Source organism: Lactuca saligna, chromosome 3 (genome assembly GCF_052625555.1).
Source record: "Lactuca saligna cultivar CGN05327 chromosome 3, ASM5262555v1, whole genome shotgun sequence".
Taxonomy (NCBI): domain Eukaryota; kingdom Viridiplantae; phylum Streptophyta; class Magnoliopsida; order Asterales; family Asteraceae; genus Lactuca; species Lactuca saligna.
The window spans coordinates 23,098,290-23,125,169 of NC_136419.1; the positions used below are offsets into that span (position 1 = coordinate 23,098,290).

General features: G+C 36.7%; 2 protein-coding genes across 3 annotated transcripts; both read right to left on the minus strand.

Annotated features, from left to right (window-relative positions):
* Positions 1-3,066: 3,066 nt before the first annotated feature.
* LOC145034766 (putative serine/threonine-protein kinase At1g54610) lies at positions 3,067-5,998 on the minus strand. Its single transcript, XM_078983269.1, has 7 exons — positions 5,090-5,998; positions 4,710-4,994; positions 4,315-4,632; positions 4,003-4,230; positions 3,816-3,916; positions 3,592-3,709; positions 3,067-3,512 (listed from the first exon to the last, which is right to left on the minus strand). The coding sequence occupies exons 1-7, from the start codon at positions 5,471-5,473 to the stop codon at positions 3,252-3,254; spliced, it is 1,695 nt and encodes a 564-aa protein (XP_078839395.1). The 5' UTR covers positions 5,474-5,998; the 3' UTR covers positions 3,067-3,251.
* A 3,625-nt stretch (positions 5,999-9,623) lies between these two features.
* LOC145033461 (CASP-like protein 1E2) lies at positions 9,624-11,565 on the minus strand. 2 transcript variants are annotated; one of them, XM_078982067.1, is made up of 3 exons: positions 11,494-11,565; positions 11,056-11,296; positions 9,624-10,112 (listed from the first exon to the last, which is right to left on the minus strand). In XM_078982067.1, the coding sequence occupies exons 2-3, from the start codon at positions 11,292-11,294 to the stop codon at positions 9,776-9,778; spliced, it is 576 nt and encodes a 191-aa protein (XP_078838193.1). In that variant the 5' UTR covers positions 11,295-11,296; positions 11,494-11,565; the 3' UTR covers positions 9,624-9,775. The 2 variants fall into 2 exon arrangements, with proteins under 2 accessions (XP_078838193.1, XP_078838192.1); XM_078982066.1 differs by lacking the exon at positions 11,494-11,565 and having other exon boundaries at positions 11,056-11,486.
* Between the last annotated feature and the right edge of the window lie 15,315 nt (positions 11,566-26,880).

Genomic DNA, 26,880 nt, shown 5'->3' on the forward strand with positions numbered 1-26,880 from the left:
TCAAAGTCAAGCTCCTCATCGATACAGTTGTTCAGACTTGAATCAGGAACCACCTAGGCATAGTTCATCATTCTTCGACTTGAACGTTGAACCAACTAGCCATAGTTCATCATTCTTCGACTTGAACGATGAACCAACTAGCCATAGTTCATCATTCTTCGACTTGAACGATGAACTCACTAGGCATAATTCATCATTCTTTGACTTGAACTATGAACCAACTACGCATAGTTCATTCTTCATGGGCATGAATGAGGAACCAATAGGACAATGTTCGTACCAGTTTGACTTGAATAAGGAACCAACAGGTCGATGGTCGTGCCAGTTTGACTTGAAAGAGGAAGCACCGATGGAACATAGTTCTTTGTTGAAGGAAATTCCATCAATATTTCATCTGTACGTCACATGTATACAAAATGTAATGAGTGATGGATATTGTGGTTTTCGATCGATAACGGTTTGTCTAAGTATGATAAAATGAGTGGCTTTTCATTCGTCCACAATTATATGACGAGTTATTGACTTCATATGAAGACTATTCTAGAGTTTTCATTGGATGCGATGGAGTACTTGATTCATTATATTTCTTCACGACAGATAGGACATCACCACCAGAACACTATATGCTTATGCCTAAGACAAGTATCTTGATAGCCAATAGGTTTGGTGATCGTCTAATTTTTTTTTTACCATGGTAGGCTCTGTGACCTTTTTCCCTCTATGGAGAGGTCCCGAGTTGCAAAATCATCGTGTCCTTACATTACACTTGTATACACTAATCACTATGTGATGGTATAGTTAGAAGGAGAGTACCTGATGCCCCTATTTCAGCATTATGGATCCGCCATAAAGACCCGTCCGCAACCCAATGACAAACTATGTATAAGTCGTGTCTAGAATTTCATAAATGACTCAAACATACAGAAAGATCTTTTGTGATTGTAGATGATTAGTTATTGTTTATTTGTGTCTCGAATTTTTGTTAGTAATATTTAAAATTAAAAAAAATGATGAAGATTTATTTGTATTTTATTTTTCTTATAATATTATTTATAATATCAATGATATTTGGTTAATGAAAATTTATTTGGAATTTTAATTTTTTATAATATTATTTATGTTATTTTATTATGAAAACTATATTATTCTTGTTTTTTTTATCTTAATAAAAAATAAATATAAAATTATTAATATTAATAAAATTAATAATAAAAATGTAATTATTAAATAATAATAATTTATGATTAGGTAATAATGAACTAATAATAAAAGTTGGTCAAATTATAATTAGATTGTGATTATGATTTAAAAAGTAAAGTCAAAAAAATATTTATATGATAATAATTACCATCATTAACCTAAAAAGTAAACCTAATAATATAGACTGGTGTTGTAGATTGATGTGTCTAAAATAGGACCGATGATAAATAAGTTTAAAAGTATACCCATTGGATAAATAAATTTTTTAAAAACACCTATATAGTCAAAAACTCTTGGATAAAGTGTTTGCATACAAAAAATCTTTCTATTTTTTGCCCTGAATAAACTCTTTGAATTTGTGACTTTGGCCCCGTTTGATATGCGTCTCACCGAGTCAAGTCAGACGTTTTTGGCTGACTCGATCAACAAAATTTTATAATAATACCCTTGGCCTTGGATAAAAACAAGTGAAATGGGAGGTTACAAGAATTGAACTCGGGTCCCCCTTATACATATAATGATGTTTACCAACAAGCTAAAGGGTTTTTTGTGTTTTAATCTCTAAAATAATATATTTAATGTCTATTATGCTGGAAGTTTTTGTATACATTATTATTATTATTATTATTATTATTATTGTTATTATTATTATTCTTATTATTATTGTTGTTGTTGTTATTATTATTATTATTATTATTATTATTATTATTATTATTATTATAAAGAACATCAGGGTAAAATGATCATTTTGCATCAATCAGTACATTTACTCAGATGTATAATCAAACAGTATAGTTTCTTACTCAGTCAGAACTTATTACTCAGACAGATCTTTCTCAATCAGCACTTTCTCAGTCAGCAACTATCAAACGACCCCTTAATGATCACTTTTTGTTTCACTTTTTGTTTCTCTTCAAATCACCAAACAGTTTGAACAAATTTCAGCAACAACCAATTATCAACATGAGTATTAGAACATAGTTATGACTTATGATGATATAAACCCTAACTTCAATTCCGTAACAATTAACAGATGGAATATAGCAAACTGATTTCATCTTTTTGCATAAACACCAACTCTAATTGCAAAAGGGAGGAAATATAAGAAACCAATAAATTGAGATCAATATGTAAGTTTTCTGTAGAAATATGGTCGAAGACTCAAAAGAATAACAAAACAACAAAATGATATCCATGTCATTAACTCATCTTTCGAATAGTTTGGTCCACCAGAGGCTTTTATATAATATACATTAAAAAAAGAAATTAATTCCATCACAATGTATTTAATAAGACATCGGACGTTAGAGAACTAATTTTGCAAGTGGACTTCATATATAGAAGACTTGCAAATTTCAAGAATATGTTAAGAATTGGATAGTTTTGTAGCCCTTAGGTCTTTCCAGATTTTGATGTACATATTATTATGTGGAATTCAATAGTTTTTGAGCTTGATAATATGTTTATTCAACCCAATAAAACATAATTAAACATTAATACATTTTTAGCATACATTGGGCCTACATGTGGACAAATTAAAGGAATAGCTGGTCTTTGTTGACCACCCAAATAGTCTCGGAAAAACCAACAGCATAGCTTTTTCTTTTTTACAAAGAAAAAAACAATATAACTATTTATAGACCCATACCAAAATTGATAAATGGATAACAATTGATGACCTTGGTCTATATCATGTATCAAATAGTGTATGCAAAAATTATTTATTCCCAATTATACATAAACCTTCAAAACCTACTGAATCGAACTAAAATTAGAATTAAGAATAAAAAATAAACATGCACATAAACAAAGCAAGAAATCGAGGTATTGGTATCGGCAGATGTTGACACCAAAAAAGAAAAAGAGTTTTGAATAATAATGTTTATTTTAAAAGTAGGCCGACTTGAGAGTATCATTTACAATGCTTTCGAGACTAAGGAACGAGCTTCTTCTCACCATTCCAAAAAAAAAAAAAAAAAACAATGCAACAACAATATAAAATAACAACAAAATCCTTTACCTTTTTTTTTTCGGTTTCCAGATTCCAAATATCACTTTTCCTTGCTCTTGTTCTTGGATGATTTTGATGTATTCTTTCTTGATGAATCAACCAATGGTCCAGACCATGTCTGAATAGGAGCTTTCCCATATGAAAAATTAGAACTGAATGGCACGTCTGGAGGGTCAAAAGCTGGATCCATATGCATGTGATGTGAGGATCCCAACGGATACCCGAGTGTCCCATCTTGATGAGGTGGCGGAAACTTCTCACTCTTGCTCTTCGCATTTGCATGTGTGATCAACCGTCGTCTCTGCCAACCAAATCAAATCATGTTAAAACAAACAAATCTATTAAAAAAAATAATAAAAAAAAAAAAACTAATTTCATACGTCAAGATTCATTTGCATCTCAGCATTTGCTTCAGGTGCAGGAATTGCCCTTGCAGGTCTTTCACGTGTGCGTGTCTTCTTCACACCATCAGCATTTGATTTACCAGCAGCTCTCAATCTACAAAAAAAATTAAAAAAAAAAAAAAAAACAATTTCATAGAATACTCTCATAATACGGTTTCTTTAATTTGACTTGGTGGAAATTTCCCAACACAAACACACACCTTCTAGCTTCTTCATCGCGTAATTTAGCATCCATCTCTTTGCTTGGTGGATATTTTGGAAGGCTTGAAGGATCACAAGCGTAAGGTTTTGTTGTAAAGAACTAAAAAAACAATAAATAACGAAAAATCAACATTAAGAACGCACGACGGATAACAGGAAATTTTGATATAAACATGAAACACTCACTTCACTTCCCAAAGCATCCGTTGCAGTTAGACGCTGAGCTGGATCAATAGAAAGAAGGGTATCAATTAAAGGTAAAGAAGATGCGGGAAATTCTTTAAATGTCTCTGCAATGCATCTTCTATACGATTGTTGTGGCTTAAATATCGTTGCATGTGGAAGCTTAGATTTTTTCCAATATTCATCAGAAGGAGAACCACATAGCTTAAAAATCTTATGAAGCTGCTCCACCTATTTACAAAGGATCAAACAGTCATTTCACATCCCACAAACTCAAAATAAATAAAAAAAATTATCTTATAATTAATTAATTACCTCTGTTCGACCAGGCATGATAGGTTTCCCAGCTAATAACTCTGCTAAAATGCAGCCTGCACTCCATAGATCAATACCCACACCATAATCAGTAGCTCCAAGAAGAAGCTCAGGTGGTCTATACCACAATGTAACCACCCGACTTGTCATTGGTTGCTTGTGATTAGGATCAAAAAAGGAAGCCAAACCAAAATCAGCAATCTTTAAAACTCCACCATTATCAAGAAGAAGATTCGACCCTTTAATATCCCGATGTAACACATGGCGATTGTGACAATGTTCAAGCCCAGATAATAACTGATTCATGTAACACTTCACCTACAACATCCATAAATGCAATTCTGTGAATCCAATTTTTGTGAGGAGAGTAATACAATGATTAGAAAGAATCTAACCTGGGGTTCTGTGAATTTGATTGTGGGACTTGCTGCAAGTCCAGCTAAATCATGCTCCATGTACTCAAAAACAAGGTATAAACTACATGACATTCTTGATGTCACTAATCCTTCTAATTTCACAACATTTGGATGATCTAGTCTGCGTAGTATCAAAATCTCACGCGCCATGAATTTCACACTTTCAGGTTCCAAATTGTCGAATCTAACCTTCTTCAATGCAACGATTTTTCCTGTCATTGTGTCCTTGGCTTTGTAGACATTACTGTATGTACCTTGTCCAATCTAAATCATAATATCAAAGAAAAACCGATCAAAACCATGGATTTTGTAAAAAAGATTCAAAGAAAACTGATTGGAGGGTGTTCATGGTTACTTGCCTTGTCGATTTTCTCAAAGGTATCAGCTCTCCGGGGTGTCCAGCCGTTGATAGCTTCTCCGGCGACTGCAGATAGCCAAGCTGGCCAGCCGGCGGCGACTTGTTCACCATGGATGTTCTTCGGTGGGTTACTCAGTCTGGGATTAGGCTTTGAGCGTCTTCTCTCACCTCTTGGTTTCGTAGCGCCGTCTTTTTGATCCACCCCATTTTGAGCCTCCCCGCCACCGGCAGTGGCGGCGTCGGGATTTGCGGCTACTTCTGCTCTACCGGAATGAATATGTAAGCCGGTGTCTCTGTTTCGCCTCTTGTCCGCAACGATCTCAGAGCTTGCAGGTCCGGAAGACGAAATCTCTTTCGCAAATACACACCCCATTCTTCGGCACATTAAAAACCCTAACCCTCATTCCGAGTCAATTCCCTTCATACACACCTGAATAATTATGGCGGAGAGCATATTCCAACAGCAATGAATGAACTGGAATAATGGGTTTTGATTAAGATGCGGTGGTTGAAGAGATGAACCCTAGATTTCTTTTTTTCCTTTTCTTTTTTCTTTCTTGTTTGCCCAACAAAGCAAGGGCAGCAATGATTTAGAGGTATAAAGCCCACAATTTATGGCGGTCAAATATGAGGAAAAACAAAAAGTTGATGGAACTGTAGTAGCTTTAATTGCTGTTTTGTTAGCTTTTAACAATTAAGAATGGGGTGCTATTGAAGAAGATCCATCTAATCCAATCTAATCTAGGTCACAAAAGTTGTCAATTTTGGGAGCAAAAGACAGATTGTTAACTTACGGACGACTTTCTTCAAGGGTTTGGTGGATTTGCAGAGTGACAGGGAGAGCTGATCTGCTCCCTCGACCTCTTCTACTTTCTCTCTCCTTTAACTTTAACAATATCGATTACTCAATTCACAATTGTCAATTGGTATATGCGTAATATTCAACTACCACTATTCCAATTTCTACAAAATCTATATTCAATTTTCTATGTTTCATTTCTATACTTTAACATAATTCTTGACCCTTCTTGTAATGTCCTAGGTTTTAGGCCTAAAATAATGCGTTAGATAAACAATTAACGTAAAACCTAAATTTGTTGGGAATCACATAGTAAACGAGCTTTCACGTATTCAACACATTTGACTTGTTTCATTTTGAAATTTAAGGACGTAGTAAACTGCATACATTTGTCATAAAATATTATAACATTTAGGATTTAATCTATTTTATATAAATGAATGGCAATTATCACCTCTAAACTTTATTGTTGGAATGTATTAGGAGAAATGATTGATGTAGCAGGGGGAGTTATTTTTAATATTTGTTTTCATTGTTGTGTTTTTTGTACACTATGTATATGTTTACTCGTGTCTTTTTTTTACTTTTAATTTTATCATTCGTTATTTTTGTTCTTTAGTTAATAACCATTGTGTATTGTCCATGATAGTATGACATTTTATATAAAGAAGATCACCGGATTCGTGTTTTTCTTATGTCGGAGGTTATCAATGTTATCAATGGAAGTAGTTTCTTTACCTTAGAGGAGTCCATTGTCTTATATATCTTACTTCCTCTTTACTCCACTCTTATTAAACTTCTGTGTTATTATTATTGTTGTTGTTGTTAATGATGATAATCTACGGAGGGTTTTCATGAAGTGGTGCTTAAAGGTTGGGAGACGTTAATCCAATTTGTTGGGTTTTATAGAGTTTTAGAAATGATAAAGCTTTCGTGGGAAACAAATATCGTAAGGAGTTTATCTTTAATTCTATTAGAGAGTTTTCTTTTATTTGGAGTAAGAGTAGGAATCAAAAAATTCTTCTTTCTTGAGTTAACTAGTTAAAAAACCTAGTCAACGCGTAATTTTCAACTTTTTCTTGCTCTAGTGTCCTGCTAGAGTTGTTTTTTTTTCTAATGTCATGTCGCTGATTAAAAATAAATAATAAATAAATAAATAAAACTTGGTAGACGGAGTTATAGTCGGCCGATTGGTTTTCTTCTTTGCTTTTCCGGCCCATAGTACAACTCTTTAAAGATAAAGGATTATAAACATGTTTCGAACCCCGGTTGAGTTAATCACCATGTCTAGTCTATTTGAAAGTACATTGGAGATCATTATTGAAATTGATTTTTCAACCTTATACATCCTATAAGGTTGGTCGAGAAGTAATCCTAGCGAGATAGATGGTCATTTCTTTATGGAATAAGTGTGATAAAAGAGGAGTTACAACCTTTGTTTTTTTTAGGAGTTACAACCTTTGTTAATAGTACGGGAATAGTATAATTCCTCACAAAATTAGATTCCAAGATGCACCAATAAGTTTTTATAAATTTGAAAGTAACTTGGTTTGGTTTGGACACCTTTTCATTTAAGTAATTCCAAACAACTTTTTAATTTCTTCAGGAAAGAATGTAGTATGAAGAAAAAAAAAATGTAAGTGGTCGACAACGAGTTGAATCCGTTATAGTATGTAAGACTCGGTCTCAAATTGTTGGATCGGAGAATTTGTTTTTGAGAAAAAAGAGAAAGTCTCCTCTTTAATGGAAGATGGACCAGCAATCCATATCGCTGATAGAAAGTCAATTAGTTATATAGTCAGAGTTATTAAGTTTACGATCTCTTCAAAGAAACTAGACCTCTCAATCAAACACCCAAATTTAACTCTCTTTTTGTTTTAAGGACGCCTCATTTGACCGTTCCAATTCTAATAATGTTTTCCCCAACTTGATCTATTTTGTAATTTATCAATAAATGAGAAATGTCTTGATTCGAACCAACCTCTTGCAATTCACTTTAACGTAATACATTTTGTAACCAAATCTAAACAAAGAATCCAAATATGAATTTTGGTATTGTGTGACAAAGTAAGATCCAAATTTTTGTTTTTGTTAAAAAAACACCAAAATCACAAACCCAAAAAACCAAAATCGATGGAGATACCAAGTTATATAACTGTTGTAGTTGAAAATCACACAAAAAATAATGAGTAAATTATACGAATGGTCCCTATGGTTTTGGGTAACTTTCACGTTTGGTCTTTAACTTTTTTTTTTTTTTTTTTTTTAACCCGGATGGTTCTTATTTTATATTTTTGTTGCACGTTTGGTACCTATCCAACATAAAAAGTCTATTTTGCCCTTAATGATATATTTTACTCTTTTTTTTAATTATTTAATTGTTTATTTATTAAAAGATTATTTAATAAATTAGTCCACCACTCATCCTAAAAGATAATCGATACCCTTTATTAATGATCTTGACGGGCTCTCTTCCTCATATCCTCGTTGCCGTCGGCCTTTTTGCCATCTCCATTGAAATTACTTCTTTAAACAGATAGATCCTACACACAAACCTTCCACCTCTAGTTAATCTCTTCCCTCCCCTTTCAACCTATCGTCACGTTCTTTCTCCAACATCAATGGATGCCACCTATGCCACCCCTTCGGTAAGAAAGCTTAGCAACATGTTGTCTTTTAAAAACATATTACCCTAATCCAAAAAATGATTTCTTAGAGATGGGCTTTCTGAACACTCATATCCAACTCTCACCTTTGGTGAAGCCAACTTTTGGTCCTGTCATCCTCTACCTTGCCAGAAAAAACTATAGTCAGCTCACCTACCACTCTACTCTCTTCCTTCTCTATTACATACGAACAATCTAAGTAATTTGGACGGCCACTAGAATTAATTAACACGAATCCGACCACCGATCCAAACACCAAAACACTACTTAAAGCTTGTTTGATTTGATGACCTGCAAGATTGACCACTTGAAGGTTCGTTCGATCTGTAATTGTTTACTAGCTATGGAGGTTAGGATCGACTTGTAGATAGATGCTCGTTTGTTTGTATATTGATTTGCCTAGGTTTGTCTTTATTTAATCGATTTTCATATGGGACTTTATTTGGGATTTTCACATTTGGATTATATCTGTGTTTTTCGGTAGAGGGATTTGGGTGTTTTGATTTGAGTTTGAGCTACGAATTTGATTTTGGATTTGGATTTGAGTAGCAGGTTCAATTTAAATTCCATGTTCGATTTTGGATTTGAATTTGAGTTTTATATTGGATTTTTGTTTTGGATTTGTATTGCATGTTCAATTTTAGATGTATTTCAGATTTATGGTTGAATATTAGGTAGTTTGTGTTGAGTTTATGGTAGATCGGATATGTGGTTGAAGATGGTGACCGGAGCGGGTGAAGACGGTGACCGGAGATGGAGCTAGGAAACTGGGTAGTTTTGTCAATTTGGGAGAAGGAAAGAAGTTTAAGGTGGGGTGGGTTTTTCAAACAACTATTAATAATTTATTTTACTTAATAGTTGTTGAAATAAAAAAAAAAAAAAAGAATTAAGAAAATGAAAATATATCATTAAGGGCAAAATTGTCTTTTTACGTCTGGTAGGGATCCAACGTGCAACAAAAATATATAATAGGGACCATTATACTTAAAAAAATAAGTTAGGGACAAAACGCGCAATTTACTCCAAACCACAAGGACCATTAGTGTAATTTACTCAAATAATAACACATGTAAAATAAATGAAAATTGTATTAATCAAAACGTATCAACTACTACACTCGTAACATATTAGATCGACATACATCAATATTGGAAAAACAAACAAGACAAAATGATTTATAAATCGTTAACTTCGAGTAACCAACATTGAATACTTGGTCTCCTTAAAACTTCTTGTAGACATTGATAGTGGCTAACACAACGAGTAGAAGATAGCATATGGAGCCATTGAAAGACAAGATAATTGCAGCAGCAGTCTGGTGACAAAATTTATCGAACACATTACACACTTTTCCCCATTGTAGGTGTGAGTTGCCTTTGAGGCCAATAAGACCAACAGCACCCGCTGCACCCATTGCCGAGAAGAGAAGTGCCACCATTACTATATCTAAAATGGTTACAATCAAGGTTACGTTCTTCTTTCCACCCCTAGCTGCTAATGTAAGCACCAAAGACATCGTTGCATAAAAACATGCTATTGCATTTGCGATCACAAGGTACCTACCATACCAACAAAAAAATCTTATTAAATGGACTGATTATCTTGCTATTAATATTATTAGATATAAATATAAACTAGATCCATTCCAATAGCCAAGAAAACTGTCAAATCATATTTCATATGTTTTTTTTTTTATTATTATTTTAAAAGCGTGTGTGTGATTGCTTTTTATGGAATTAAAATATGTAAAGTGGGTGGGAGTCATAAGTCATGTTTGTGGGAAATTGAATTTGGAAATCTTATAAGTCAACATAATTGATGAACCAGAACAAGATAATATATATTTTGCTATCTTGAATTTAATGTATCATATATATATATATATATGTTTCTGTTTATTAATAGAAGTTATGCCGATTAAAATAATTTAATGAAAACATAAAAATTAAGATGGTTGTCGTGACCCTTAGTGTCCCATCAACTTGTCTCGTGATCTATGTAAAAACAAATATATTAAAATAAAAGTTAAAGATATATGTTTCAAATCAATTTACTAACACCAAATCTTGAACTAATATGTTTAAATATTTATTTAGATACGAGGTTGATCGAAGAATATTGATAATATCTTGTTTAAGCCAAAGATTTAAAGAGTAATAAGAATATTTCGTTTAATTTTATTCTAATTGATTTTTTCATACACGCATCCTAGTCATATTTATTGATCTGGCAGACAAATTTTAAATCACACTATTTCTACAATTATGAGTTTATTCTGTACACTGTTGTTGAAAATTTCAGTTAGATAATTTAATTAATGATAAAAAAAAAAAAAAAAAACGAAATGACATATTATACATAACTACGAGAATACAAATATATGATTAATATTAATAAATATTTGAATATACAAATATATTTGTTTTAAATCATTAATTATAATCGTTTTACTTTACCCGCGTAAACCATGAACATGAAAGCTAGGAGAGAATGAATACATACACAAAGGCAGACATGTAAAGCCACTTAGCGGTGACCGGCAAGTTGACCGGCGGCAGGGAGGGGACGATCTTTACGGATACGGTTGTTGACTGGCTATTCACTCCGAGAACGACGGCTGCCGCCAGAGTTAGCACCAATGCTAAAAATCTCACAAACAAATCACTTCGCTTCACCTTCCCTTTTCCTACAGATCTTATACCCACCTCATCGTTGATCTCCTCCTTGTACTGCATATCCATATCTGTAAAAATTGGAGTTATGACGGATGAATTGATAAGAGTGGAAGTGAAGAACTGAGTAACTGGAGGTCCAGTGACACATGCATTTATAGGGATACGGGCCTCATCCCATGACAAAATACAAGTCCTTTCTATATCCGTTTGTCTAAAATAAAGAGTGTGTGTATGTGTGTGTTGGAGGGGGGCTAGAGACATATACCAGTATAGAACTTTTATGAAAATAGGTGATATAATCATTCTTGATTTTGATTTTTGTGCTTGTCATTCAGACGACCATCTCCCTCTTTTAATATTCTAGAAATGTGTGAACTTTTTTTTTTTCTTTTATATTCCACATTCGTCTTAATTTGTGATGGAAGCACGTACAACAAACTTGAATTAATAGAAATTATTTTCGAAAATAATTAGTAGTTCATAACTAAAAATGTAAGGATTAATAAAATTTTGTTTGTATAAGTGATGTGAGATGTAATATTTGTAAATCTATAGTGCTTTTTTACTATTTTGACTTTGTTGTCGTCATAAAAAAGCTAAGCTTGAAGAATCTGTTTAAGAGAACAACCCTAAAATGATACAACTTAAAATAATTTTTAGTAGGGGTATTCTAACTTAACGAACTCTTTGAGTTCTTACTCAAATGTGTCCATTTTTTTTAATAACCAATAAACTAATCTCCTCCTAAATATCATCTATATCTCCTAATAAGACTTGAACTTATAACTTTTTATTTGAGAATGTCACTCTTTACCACTAAGCCAAACACCTTTTGATCATATTGCTTTTTTACATATATTCTAAGATACTAAACTTGTTGGTGACCTGTTAAGGCTAAATGTTATGTATATTACGGTAATGGTCATGGTTTCCTTCCACCTTAACTTCCATCTGTTTCCACCTCACCATCATCTTCTTCTACACCAAAACTCGTATACATATCTCAAGGCCATGAGAAGTTTGTAGGAAAAGAAAGGAAGAAATAAAGAATAGAAGAATGTTTCCTTTCACCTTAACTTCCATCTCTTTCCACCTCATTGTCATCTTCTTCCACACCAACAATAAAGGGTATATATATCACGAGGCCACGAGAAGTTTGTAGGAAAAAGAAAAGAAAATATAAAGAATAGAAGAAAGATCATTGGGTGTGCCCTCTCGTGCTAAGTACCCTGAAACACAATGGCCGTGACACCAGAGATGGTGGCCACTTGACCATAAACCAACCTCATGATACCTATATCTTGCGGTCTAATTATACAAATATTATTTTTTTTTACTAGCTTTAACATGTAAGCATAGCTCCACGTCATCATCCACAAGGCTCTGTAAATTATTTCGGACTTTTTAAAATTTAAAACAAAATGATTTCACATTTTAATTTAATATGTCATTTGAAAAATAATTAATAGGGTTTTATTTAAATATATTTAATTTAGGTTCATGATCGAGCAAAATAAAGAGACGATTGGTGTTTTTGTGTGCACGATCATGAGCGAGCAAAACAAAGAAACCACATGTATGTATGTGTATGTGATATGTATCGAGAATAATAGGTAAAGAACAAGAAATATATATATATATATATATATATATATATATATATATATATATATATATATATATATATATATATTACTAGTTGTATATTCTTATAGCTCAGTTGATAAAGCATGTAAAATATGTGATGGGTAACTCATCAAATCGTGTTTGAATCTTGAGACTAGTACAAAAATGACATATAGTCACATTTTTAGAAAAACAACATATCACACTTTTTATTAAAAACTCACTAAAACAAACTTAGAGACTGTTTTTCGATACATTTAAATTAGTTTGTGTTCATTGTATAAATAATCAAAACTTTAACCATACTTAATTATACCAAATGTGATAATTATTAGCAACGCTCGAAGACTGTGGCCATATTTAACTATCAGCCACATTTATAGATTAACATTATGATACTTTTTATATAAGAGACAATACATAGATATCTTGTGACATGAGGTAATCGTACATGTTTCTGTATCATGGTGCTATTTAGACACAAGAAATCCAATGTAGCTAACAGGTGATACATATGACCATAGTAAATATTTATATGACCATAGGGTGGCGTTTATTAGTGATTAAGTAAAAGCAAGAAACCAAGTTAATTTTAGTGGTTTATGGTTATGTGCCTTTTATTATGTGTGTAAAATATGATGAACTGACTTTGAAAAAAACAAATATTATGAGTGTAAGTTGCATTTGGTTATGTTTACAATTATTATGTATGTCTATAAGTAAATCTAGTTAGAAAAGATATAATATCTAATCAATATAATTATAGTATGGTCATTGAATGTGTGACTATAATTATGTAATGGTTATTCGTTTTGTATTAGTTTGTGTATAAATTTAAAGAATATTCTTCATAAAAATACCCTTTATTGATTAGTCAACAGATACATTCCACATGCTAGCAAAACACAGGGTAAAGGATACTTAGTGAATCCTAGATGCAACCCATGCAAGACCAAGAGCATCATACATACACATATATATAAGTCTAACATAAATCTAGCCTAACATAAGGCATGATTAGATAAAGAAAATAGAAAAACAACCAAAGCCAAACTATTATCTGTTCATAAAGACTTCAAACCACAACAAAGGCCTTAGGGGCCACAAGGCAACCAAAAAACAGCATGATACAAAAAAAAAAAAAGAAGGAAACATCAGTAACAATCTTTTACACCCTGAAAAGGACAACTCTAAACAACTCTACCGCCACTCCCACCAGCACCATCACTGCCACTCCCACCAGCACCATTACCGCCACCCTCACTAGCACCATCACTGCCACTCCCACCAGCACCATCACCGCCACCCTCATAAACGTCATCACCGCCACCCCCACCGACACCATCACCACTCGCCCCTGCACCCAACTCACCCACACCTTCCTCACCATCATTAAATGTACATAATTCCCTCACCCCATCAACGTCCAAACAACCTAATCCAAGTAAACCAGCGAAATCCATAGTTGCGAAATCCAGTAAAGCGCCATCTAAGGCTGAAGAATGACTAGACCGAGAGTCGCTAGCCGAAGGATCGTATGTCCCAACATCAACCTGGTCTTTCAAATTCGCCCAACCCGACTCCTCGCCAGCAACAAAAGCAGCATGACGAATGCAGCTAATGCCACCAGTGAAATCAGGGTGCTCAAGGAGTTTGTCCATCACACGTACAAGACCCACCTGGAGGAGCCAACTACGATCCGCCCTAAACCTCTAGCTCCCGCTTGCGATCGACAACGTCTCGCTCCAAGCACTCGTTCTGAATCATTAAACCTTCATTTTCCTGGGTCAAAGACTCCACTTAACCCTCCAAAACACCACGCACATCCTCCAACACCAACTTCCCCGAAACTAAAGACCTGTTCTCACCCTCCAGCCGAACAACCATAACACTCAAATCCGCCACCCTACTCCTCAAGCTAGCTTCACTCTCAACCAAAGAAGAATGCACATGTTCCAAATCGTCAAACCGTTGCACACGACGGGACCTGGCGGCTAAATATGTCATAGCCTGCGCAGTGGCGTATGCAAGGTTGTGGGCCAAAACGCCATTGCTCATGGAATCCATGTCATCCAGGGTGGCTGGAGGGAGAGCATGGTGGGTAAAATCTAAAGCAGCGGAGCGCACAGACAAATGAGAATCGGGTCGCAAATTCCATCCCGGGATAAACACAGGAAACAACCGCTCTTGACTACTTTTTGGAGACGGAGGATAAACACTAACACTCACAGACATCAAAACAAGGGGCTGGTGAGACGCGCTCTTAATACCCTCAGATTGTTCAACATCATCATCGGGTATCACCAAAACATCCCTTGGATCGGAGGGAGGAAAAGTTAATAAGCGCATAAGACCGTGACGCTGCATCACTCGCCGCCTAATGGGTCCTGAACCACCCTCAGGCGCTGGTCTGCTCATTGCCTGCACGACTTTCCTCTTCCCGACAATCTGTCGGGCGCTGGTTACTATCCCAACCTTGCTATCCACCACGTCATAAGCGGCCGACCCAGTAGGACCAGGAGATGCAGTCACATGAGTAACAACAGTGTGCAAACCCGGGCGACTCTCTGATGCGGTCGAACTACCCATGGGTTAAGGAGAGACTGAGATAATAATATATAAGCAACGGGGGGGGGAGGGGGGGAGGCAAAGTCTTATATACAGAGGCACTGCACGGTGCTCCAGCTTCCCCTGGTAATGACTCCGTAGTACAGAATCCATATAGACATAGCATTTGACACCTGTTAAGAAAAACATATATGAAAAGAAAAAAAAAGGAGGGGGGGGGGGGGGGGGGAAGGAGAAAGGGAGAAGGAAAAAGAAAGAAGAAAAGTAAGAATAACTTACCCTTCAAGATGGTGTAGAACATAGGCATCTCCCCTCGGGAGCGCCAACTAGGGCTCATTCTGACACCAGCAAGAATCACCTTCGACATTGCATCAACATCCACCTGAAGAGAACACAGTAGATCTGCAGTCTCCTGGTTATGAGGGAAAAGCTTAGGAATAGTGTCTGAAGGCATCGTCGCCCGGGGATGCTCACCACCAAGCAACTCCTGGTTAACCTAGAACCACCGATCTTGCCAATTCTTGGGAGGCTTACTGTCAATAACAAGATTATCCCCCCCCCCCCTCGAAGAGCGGAGAAAGTATACTTGTCAGTAGTGGCAGCAAACCGGAAGAAGTACTTGAAGACGGAGTAATCGGGCATGATACCGTTATCACGACATATCATTTCGAAAGCTACCACCTTGTGAACAGCGCCAGGAGTCAGCATTTGCATGCTACACCCACAGTGGCAGAGTATCTCCTCCTGAAAGTCGGTCAACGGGAGACAAAGACCGGTGTCGAAAGTCTTCAAGTAAACACCCACCTTCCTAGGAGGAGGTCGAGTAATCAAAGAGCCAGAAATAAGAAATTCCACCCCATCAGCCGGAGTAAGACCATATGCCTCTTGAAGTGTAACGAACTAAGAAGAACTAGGGGTTGAACCTTGAGCGATAACCATGGCGGAAAACAGAGAGAAAAAAGAAAGAGGAGGGCGAAAAGGCAGAGTGAGAAATGAAAGGGGAACCTATTTGAAGATCAATAAAAGGAAAAAAAGGCAGGGTCTGCGAAAATCTCTGACACATGACGTAACCGCCGTGCGCACGTCAAAACGTCACATCGCCGGAAATGAAGTGACAACCGAGTGGAACAACGACACGTGCACCAATAGTTAAGTCTAGAACATCATAGCTAGGTAGCGGGGGACTTGATGACGCGTCCCTTAGAGTGGGCCCGAGGCAGGTGAGCCTCGATAAGGCGCCTCTGGTGGGGAGCTGACTCAGCAATCCCAGACTCCCGCGAGGCGACCGCACAGAAGGCTCGCTCTCACCAAAATATTGTCTTTTAGCCACAGCCTAGGGATAACGGCTCCAGGTGAAAAAATGCCCAGACAGAGCACAATAACATGGACCAATCACTGGGCTAAACACAAGTGTGGAGCAAGACTCCCCAATAAGAACGACGGATCCTGTCAGGACTGCAGTACTAGTCCCTAGTACAGACTGAGGAAGATCTACACTATAAAAGGACCTCACCTTGGTCGACAAGGTAAGTCATGCCCTTTTCAACCTTATAACTCCATGCTCTAACCTTCAATATACTAACTTGATCGTCAGAGTGTCTTTCCGAGACCTCCTCCCGGAGAGCGACTGACATGTTTATTCCTTGTGTGACCTCTCAGGCTTAAGGACCCGCAAGTTCTGCACACGACAAGTGGTTTGGAGCCAGGTCGCATCACCCTTATGTTATTATAAGATTAAAAGGTTAATTTATATATATGTATAAAAATCCAATCTTCCCGTTATTAAGCATCATTCACGAAGTTGGTCTATATGGGGTGATTAAGGAAGTGACCTATAAAATGAACGCCATTGGGTACCTATTCTTACCCACCACACTCTTGACTAGTGGAGGGTCATTAGTCGAACGGGTAGGATAGTACATTAATCTCTTATTAATAATTATAATGATAAATATAAAGTAACTAAATATTTTTATAAATTCCCAATCTTAGTTACTTTAGGAAAATGTGAATTTGACGCTAATCCATGAAATTGCACATTGCACTTTGTCAGGTTGTAATGGAGCGTGTGTGCTTAACCGACAGACTAACTTGGACTAACAAAGGGTGGTAATGGGTAGCTCTTAAATTATCATTGACCAATGGAGCGTGTGTGGTTAACCTACACATTGATTAGGTGGTAAATGACATCGAGAGTACCAAGCTAATCCGCATGGTTATTCATACCTTGTTTGTGATCCTCGTTATCTTAATCACAAATTTGAAGGGCATAATCGATATTAAACATGCCATTGAATAGTTCAACGAATCTCAAAATATCTAAGAATTTCATTTCATTCAAAACCTAATTCATTTAAAAATTTCGTTTTACTGGTGGAATTGGTAAATTGTCATTTGCCTACCTTCAAATAATTTACAATTGGATTACGACATCCCTTTTCTGAATTGCCAAATTTTGTGTTTGGTCCTAGCCTTAATATTTCATTTTGGGTGTAATATTAAGGATTCCTTATCTAATAAAAACTTATTCTTCTTCTTTTGCAGATGTCTACCTCAAACAACACTTCCGGTTCCTCCAACAACTCCCCCAACATTTTCTCACTCTTGAGCATCTGTGCCAAAGTGACATTTGATGGATCCAATTTTAATGATTGGATTTGTAACATCAGAATGACCTTACGTTTCGAGGACAATGAATATGTCCTCGAAAAAGAGATGAACGAGATAGGTGAATCACAAGCTACTCCTAAAGAAATAGTCTAGTGTAGGGCACACTATAAGGATGCTACCAAAGTATTTTGCATTATGGTGGTCACTATGACTCCTGAGCTGCAACGGTTCTATAAGGACCATTATCCTTATGAGATGTGCAATGACTTGATGGAGAAGTACCATCAAAGACCATGTCAAGAAAGGTATGAGATAGTCAGGTTACTCATTACCACCAAGATGAAGGATGGAGTGTTGATCACAACCCACCTGCAACGCATGCAGAGATATGTGTATCCTTTACTCAAGTTGAATGTGAACTTTGATGAGAAGATGGCTATTGACATAGTCTTGCACTCATTGCCTCCTTTCTATATTAGTTCAAAATAACTTATCATTTGAGAAAAGAGGAAGTCACCTTGATTAAACTTCAAGGCTTGCTGAGAACTATTGAAAGTGGATTAAAAGGAAAAGCTATTGAATCCACTCCTCCTACTTATGCTGCTCCAGTCATGGATATTGGACAAGGGAAGGGGAAAAAGAGGAAATCTCCCTCAAAGCAAAACTGGATGGGAAAGTCTCATGATGGGTCTTCTAGTAGTGGACCCAAAGGAAAAACCAATTCTGCTCCCCCTTCCTCATATCCAAAGGATGCAACATGTTTCTACTACCAAGATAAGGGGCATTAGAAGAGAAGTTGTCTTGTACCTGTAGGACATTAAGGATGGCAAGATCAAGCCTACCTCGGAAGGTATTTACACTATTTTGTCTAAAAATTCATCGCATTTTAATTCTTGGTTCCTTGATACAGGATGTGGTTTTCACATTTGATCTGATTTGCAAGGACTAAGAGAAAGTAGGAATGTAGATCTTAGGAAGATGAACCTAATGATGGTTAATAGGAGATCATTACTTGTTACCAATATCGGCGTTTATTCTTTGAAGCTTAGTAGTGGATTATGTTTAGACTTGAATAATTGTTGCTACTCGTCAAAAATGACGAGGAATATTATTTCTTTTCATGGTTTGTATTGACAAGGTTTTAGATATTCTTATAATAATGAGAATGGATCTATTTTGCTTAAAATAATGGTGTATTTTATTTTGAAGCATTGCCTTGTGATGGTGTATATGAAACTGTGATGGTTGTAGACAATTTAGGAGGTGGTGTGTTGAACATTGATTCGTCTAATGGTTTAGACAAAGCATGCTTGTGGCATTGTTGTCTTGGACATGTCAACAAGACGTGCATTGCCCAACTCCAAAATGATGGAGTGCTGGAATCCTTTGACCTAAGGTCAGATGATACAAGCGATTCTTGTTTGCTTGGAAAGATGACTAAATCACCTTTCACAGGTTCATGTGATAGAGGTGAAGGATTGTTGGATCTCATACACACCGATGTGTGTGGCCCCTTCAGATCCACCACAAAGGATGTGAGTCGATTTTATGTGACTTTTAACGATGATTAAAGCATATATGGATATATCTACTTAATCAAGCATAAGTCAGAAACCTTTACAAAGTTCAAAGACTTTAAACATGAAGTCGAAAGTCAATTGGGCAGGAAGATCAAAATGCTCAGATCCGATAGGGGTGTTGAGTATACCTGAAGGAATGTGGAATTGTTTCACAGTTGACACCTCCTACGACACCACAACTTAATGGCGTGACTGAGATGCGTAATTGAACCTTTTTGGATATGGTTCGTTCCATGATGATTCGAGCTTCGCTTCCGATATCGTTCTAGGGTATGCCTTAGAGACTTCCGCCCATATCCTTAATCTAGTCCTGACAAAGAAGGTTGCCAAAACACCTCACGAGATGTGGACATGCAAGGTTCCCTTGTTGGTACATATCAAGGTTTGGGGTTGTGAAGCTTTCGTTAAACGAGAGACTCACGACAAGCTTGACCCTCGAATTGAGCGGTGTATTTTCATCGGCTACCCACGTAAGTCTTTTTTATACTTGTTCTATAGACCTAGTGAGAACGTGGTCTTCGTAGTATGAAGGGGAGTTTTCCATGAGAAGGAACTCATATGCAAAGAGCATAGTAGGAGTATAATTGATCTTGAAGAAATTCAAGAGTCAAGCAATGAAGGAACCTTTAACACTAGCGCTCAACCCGAGGAAGAAATTCTTGTTAAACCCATTAACGAGTCGTTACCTCTTAGGTAATCTGTAACAACCCGAAATTTATTCTGTCACTGTAACCCACTTCTGTTAATAAAAATTTATTTTTATTAAAAGTTTTCCGTTAACTTCTTGAGTTAAGTAAACCCATTAGGGTTATTGTCATAATTTCATACGTGACGGAAAACGAAAAATCATGCGAAAAACCCTCGATTCCCTCGAAAAGCCACTAGTTCACGGCCAAAGCAGGTTTACAGCCGTAAACTCGTGTACGAACGTAAACCCCGTTTGTTGTTGGTGTTTGGTGGACCCCCACCCTGGCCGTAAACTCAACCCTATATAAGGGTTGAGTGGTCTTCTTTTCCACTTTTTCACACTCTAGAAACTTTCTCTCTCTACTCTCTCTCTCTACAATTTCGGGTTTTGATCAAGAAACATTCCTACAAGCTTCAAATAAGTAAGTAAAACCCTCTTAGCTAGTTGTTTGCTTAGCATACTTGCAAATCCATGGACTAAACACCCAAAAACCCCAAGAACATGGGTTTGCGGTTTTGGAACCTCCCAAAACCGTAAACACCCCAAAAGGGGGTTTTGATGCCCCAAACTCCTTCCAATGCTTGGCTAATGAACTAGGAACTTGCATGAATGATCTAAGAACCACAAAACACGAAATGAAAGGACTAAACATGAGTTTACGGTTGGGGAATCTCCCAAAACCGTAAACACCTTCTAAGGATGTTAAAATGTCGTTAACACCTTCTATGGCTTGTATAAGTGGCTAGAACTTTGCATGCTTAACCTAGATGCACCAAAACACATAAGAAAGGGGCAAACATGAGTTTACGGCTATAAACTCATGTGTTTACATCCGTAAACTCCCCAAGGAGTGGTCCAAGGACTGTAAACTCCACAAAGGGGTCCATTTCAAGCCCCAATCACTTCCATTGCCATGAGTTTACGACCTTAAACTCATGGGGGAAATGGTCTTGGAACCGTAAACACCCCTACGGGACACCATTTGAGAATTAAACTCCAATGTGAGGCCATACCCTCCTTAAATGAAACCCGTATCACTCCTAGCACTTGAAACGAAGTGTTTTCATGCATTAAAGTGTCCTTACTTACTTAATTAGTGATTAAACAACTAATAAGATACCATTATGTATCACTTCATGTTACATAGGATCCGTGGGTGTGCTCAAGTCCTCACTTAACACCTAGCATCCTACCCAGCACTACCATCCATTCCACTCACTGCAGGTGAGTTCATACCCCTACACTTTTCCGAGTGTTTCATGTTTTCAGAGGGGGGGGGGGGGATACAAGCTAATCATAAAGGATTTCATAACTTAAAAACTGATGTAATTACAATGGTTTTCTATCCCTTTTGTAATATACAGAGCATAAGGGACACTTTCTAAATATAGTTACAGAGTTTTTCAAAACAGCTCAGGAATTTATCGAACCATTCAAACTATAATGGGCATAGTTTGGGATTTCATTACCTATCTTACAGATTCGAATTTCATGCAAAGTCAAATATATAAACTATGCCAGATTTAGTTTATCCATTGTTAACCTAAAGTATCTTACTAAGTAATTATCTTGTGTATAATTATTATACTCTACGCTATTACCAACGATTTTGAACTCGAGAACAACCAAACAAAACGTAAACTAATTAATACAGGATTGTGAGACTTATCTTCGTTACGCCCCTCGGGGTACCAATAAATCCTCTCCGATAGTATAACCAGAGTCTCCTAGAGGGAGAGCGTAAAATTTGTGAATATATCTATTTGGGACCGACAATCCCATACCTGAACTGCTAGCTACAGTTAGGCGGGCACGCCTAGGGTGACCAATTTTGTAATCGTACGATGCTTAAAGAACATCAAGGAGGTCACGGGTCAAATTAGTATGGTTATACGACTCACAATATGTATAGATTAACCTTGTTTACGGGATTTCCTTTTCTATGGTTTTATTTTTAGTGATAAAACTACTATACTTACTGATGGTAATCAGGGTTTTCAAACAGAAGGTACTTATCATATTGAAACCAACAAACATGTTAGAAAATATGGGATTTTCTTGGAAAACATGCATACGTATTTCTTAACTTGGTAACAATGGTTTTCGATACTAATTTCATAAAAAGGAAGTATTTTCATTAATTCAGTGACCGGTTTTCATTACAAAAATCATACTTATGAGCTCACCAGCTTTATACTGATATATTTTCAAACCGCTTGTATTCTCAAGTTCACGTTAGACAGGTATCCCGCTTACTTTTGGAGAAGGCGGAGCATGTAGAAGTCTCGTCTTTACTTTTGATTATACTGATGTATATAAACTATGTTTCCAATGCTTTTAAACAAATGTAAATATTTTTATTGTAATGTAATGTTTTTGTTTAATATGCTTACTATGTACAATGGTTGTGATACTACACATGACGTCCTCCGCCCCGGAACATTTCCGCTGCCGGTTTCGGGGTGTGACATGTTCCACTAGAGTTAGAATGACACTGGAGTTTTATGGTTTCATATTACTATGGATGGTGATACGTTTATTAGTGATAGTACACTGATAAATTTGAATGAGCTTACTAATTACAAGGAAGCCATGGCGGGCCCTGAGTCTGCTAAATGGAAAGAGGCAATGGATAGCGAGATCCAGTCCTTGCATGACAATCAAGTTTGGAACTTGGTTGACAATGTACCAGGTCGTAAGACAATTGGGTGTAGATGGATCTTCAAGAAGAAAACCGACATGGATGGAAAGGTGCACACGTTCAAGGAACGAATGGTTGCGAAGGGCTTTACTCAAACCCTGGGGGTTGACTATGATGAGACCTTCTCACCAGTGGCTAAGATCAAATCTATTAGGGTTATGTTATCCATAGCTGCATTTCATGATTATGAAATATGGCAGATGGGTGTCAAAACCGATTTCCATAATGGAAAGTTGGCTGAAGATGTTTACATAAGTCAGCCAGAGGGTTTTGTGGATGCTACGTACCCCAATAGAGTAAGCTTGAAAAGTCAATCTATGGATTAAAGCAAGCTTCTCGCAGATGGAATCTTTGCTTTGATGAGAAGGTCAAAGAGTTTGGCTTCTCTACGAGTGAGGATGAGTCTTGTGCATATGTCAAAGCTATTGGGAGTATAGTTAGCTTTCTAGTACTGTATGTTGATGACATACTGGTCATCGGAAATACCATTCCAACCTTGTAGGAAGTTAAGTCCTGGATTGGAAAGTGTTTTGCTATGAAGGATCTAGGAGAGGCTGGTTATATTTTGGGAATAAGGATTTTGAGAAACAGGAGTAGAAGACTAATTGGAGTTAGTCAAAGTACTTACATGGATAATGCTAAAGTGTTTTAGCATGGAGAATCCCAATAAAAGAGAGTTACATATCCATAGCAATACCAAGCTGAGTAAGGCTCAGAGTTCAAGTATTGATTCTGAGATAGCAGAAATGAGTCGAGTTCCATATGCTTCCGCCATTGGCTTGATATGTGCTTAATTAGTCATATATTTTGTGTTAAATCATACTAATTTTTGGCTAATTTATTGCAATTTATGGATAAAAAGTACTTAATTATTTTTAAATTGTATTCTCAGTCCAAAAGATGAGCTTGGAAGCGAAAGGAAGCGGGAAATGCGATCGGGAACTCGGGAATTGAAGAAAGAAGATAAAAGAAGAAAAGAGTCAAAATGTTGAAGGACTCAGCTAGTTGGACGTCTAATCAATGAGTCTACATGAATGTTCGCGAAGCAAATGCAAAGTCTTTGCCGTACATAGATTCTACAAGGGGGACTCGGAGAGTTGATTACCTACTCGGCGAGTTGCCACTGTTTTCTGAAGTATAAAAATAGAAGCCAATTAACGAATTCAAACCTCTCTTTGGAACCTCTTAGGATTATTTTGCGACTTAAGGTGTTGCTGAAGCTTTGGAGTTCGTCTAGAAAACCCTAACCCTCAATTTTAAGGAGATTTTAAGGCAATTTAGTTTACTTTTCACTTTATGTCTTGTTTTAACCATGTTTGAATTATTAAACATTGTTTGTGAGTTACTTCCTGCTGAAATAATGTGCTAAACCTTACATCTTCTATTTAGGGTAGATAAATTTATAACTATGGATTGATTTCTGGTTGGATTAATTGTTTATTGGTGAATTTTGTTTTATTAAGCTTGTTAAAGAACCTTATGCATCAACCACAACTATTTTCTTTTAGTTAACAATTAATTAAGCTGCATGAAAATCTCTTAATTGCTTATCTCATATGATTTATGTGAAAACATTGTTATGTGCCTAGGAATAGCGAACGTGAAACTAGGGTTAACTAGAAAATGGGTAAATTAATGTGTGAGCTTGTGTGATAAACCATCAACAAGAGGTTAATTGAATTAATAATTTGATTAGCTAATTACAAGTCTTATTTAACCCAAATAAATAAATTAGGAAATTCATTAGTTTAATCACTTGGTCACTGTTTAAATTAATATGTTTTCTAAGGATTGGTAATAATGAATGTGAACATAATCACTTTAATCGGTAGCCAATAACAATTAATCCATTACACTTGCCATAAAATCAACCATAGGAGTAAATGAATCGAACCTAAACAAAAGTTTTTTTTATTATTGAATTACTTGGTTTTTACTTGCTTTAGCTGTTAGTTACTTAATTTGCGTGCTAGTTAATTTGTTAAGTTTCTAGTCTTGCAAAACTAAAGAAAATCTTTTACTTTTATTACTTGTTTTAGTTAATTCTAGTTATTAGTATAATTACTGTTTCCTGTGTACGATACCTTGCTTATACAACTATACCACCAATTGACAGGTCCACTGCCTTTATGTGTCTAAATTACATCTTAAAAGTAGGACTACAACTAGTGCATTCATATACACACCATGGCTCGATCATGTATGCTATGACATGTACTCGCCCTGACGTGGTTTTTGCTTTGAGATTTGGTCAGTTGATATCAAGGGAACCTGTGTAAAGCTCACTAGATAGCTATCAAGAACATTCTTAAGTATATGCGAAGGACTAAGGACTGGGTCCTTGTACTTGGTGGCAGAGATGACTTGAGAGTTACTGGTTATAGTGATGCCAGTTTTCAGACAGACCGGTACATCTTCCATTCTCATTCTAGTTGGGTATTTACACTCAATGGAGGAGCAGTAACTTGGAAAAGTTCCAAGCAAGAGACTGTCTCCGATTCAACGTGTGATTCAGAGTATATAGCCGACGAGAGAAGCATCAACGTGCCAACCATAAAGGAGCCCATGGAGATTTTCTGTGATAATGAAGGAGTGGTTGCCTTGACCAAGGAACCAAGGGATAATGGAAGATCCAGACATATCGACATAAAATAGCAATTCATCAGACATTAGGTAGAATAAGGACTCCTTGTCGTCAAGAGGGTATCGTCAGAAAGAATCTTGGAGATCCCCTCTCAAAAGGTCTGAGTATGATTAAGCACGTCAACTGAAGTCAACAGTCCACACTGACCAGACTCATCGAGTTCATGCGACCACTGGGTAAGTCCATACGCATACTCTGATTCCTTCCTAAGTTCTCACTCGACTCACTAAGTCACTCACCTAAATCGTCGGGTCACCAATGGCCACGAAATGCGGGCAACCCGGTCCGACTCGTTGAGTCTACAAATGGACTCGGTGAGTTTCCCCCATGCTCATGCTCAAACGACCCTCTGAGGTCAAATCTGATTTACCAACTTATATATCTGGCCTCCTAGAACCCAAAAGTCACGTAAAGGTTCGAACTTTAGGTCCATGCATCACACTATCATCTCTATATGCCAAAATAACCCTTAATATGATAACCTAGGCCCCAAAACTCATTAAGGATTGCATAAAGCTGAAGAATAGGGACTCTATGGACCTTTCAAGGTCCAGATCTAATAATATTGTCACAAGGGGACATCACAAACACTAGATCTCTACCAAAAATGAGGAGAAGAAACCCTAGATTCATGAAATTTATTACTCCAATGAAGATAGACGTGAATCCATACCTCCCATAGCAACTCTGAACAAAATGAGGGTAGATTTGAGTCCCACAAGTCAACCTAGCTCGAAATCCTTCCTCCCCTTTGCAAAAACACACCAAAGAATGATAAATTAGCCCTCCTCTTGCTCTACAAGCTCTCTCTCTGCTCTCTAGGGTTTCTCAGGGGTGTAGTGGCCGCAAATGAAGGCCATAAAGGCATTTAAATAGGCTCCAAACCCGAGGAATTAGGGTTTGCTTCTCTAGCACCGAATCGTCGAGTCAAATACCCGACTCGCCGAGTCCGATCGCGAAACGCATCAATGGATCCCGACCCTGCTCCACGAGTTGAGGCACCAACTCGTCGAGTCCCTCCAAAAATCCCAAAAATAAATATTTAAAATATCATGGCCGCAAACCCGGATGTTACAATTCCCCACCCCCCACCCCCACCCCACTAGCATTAGACTTCTCCCTCGAAGTCTTCGTCCGAAAATAACTTTGGATGCTGCCCCCGCATATCCGACTCCATCTCCCAGGTCAACTTAGTTCCTCTACGATCCTGCCACTGGACCTGAACCAGAGGCATA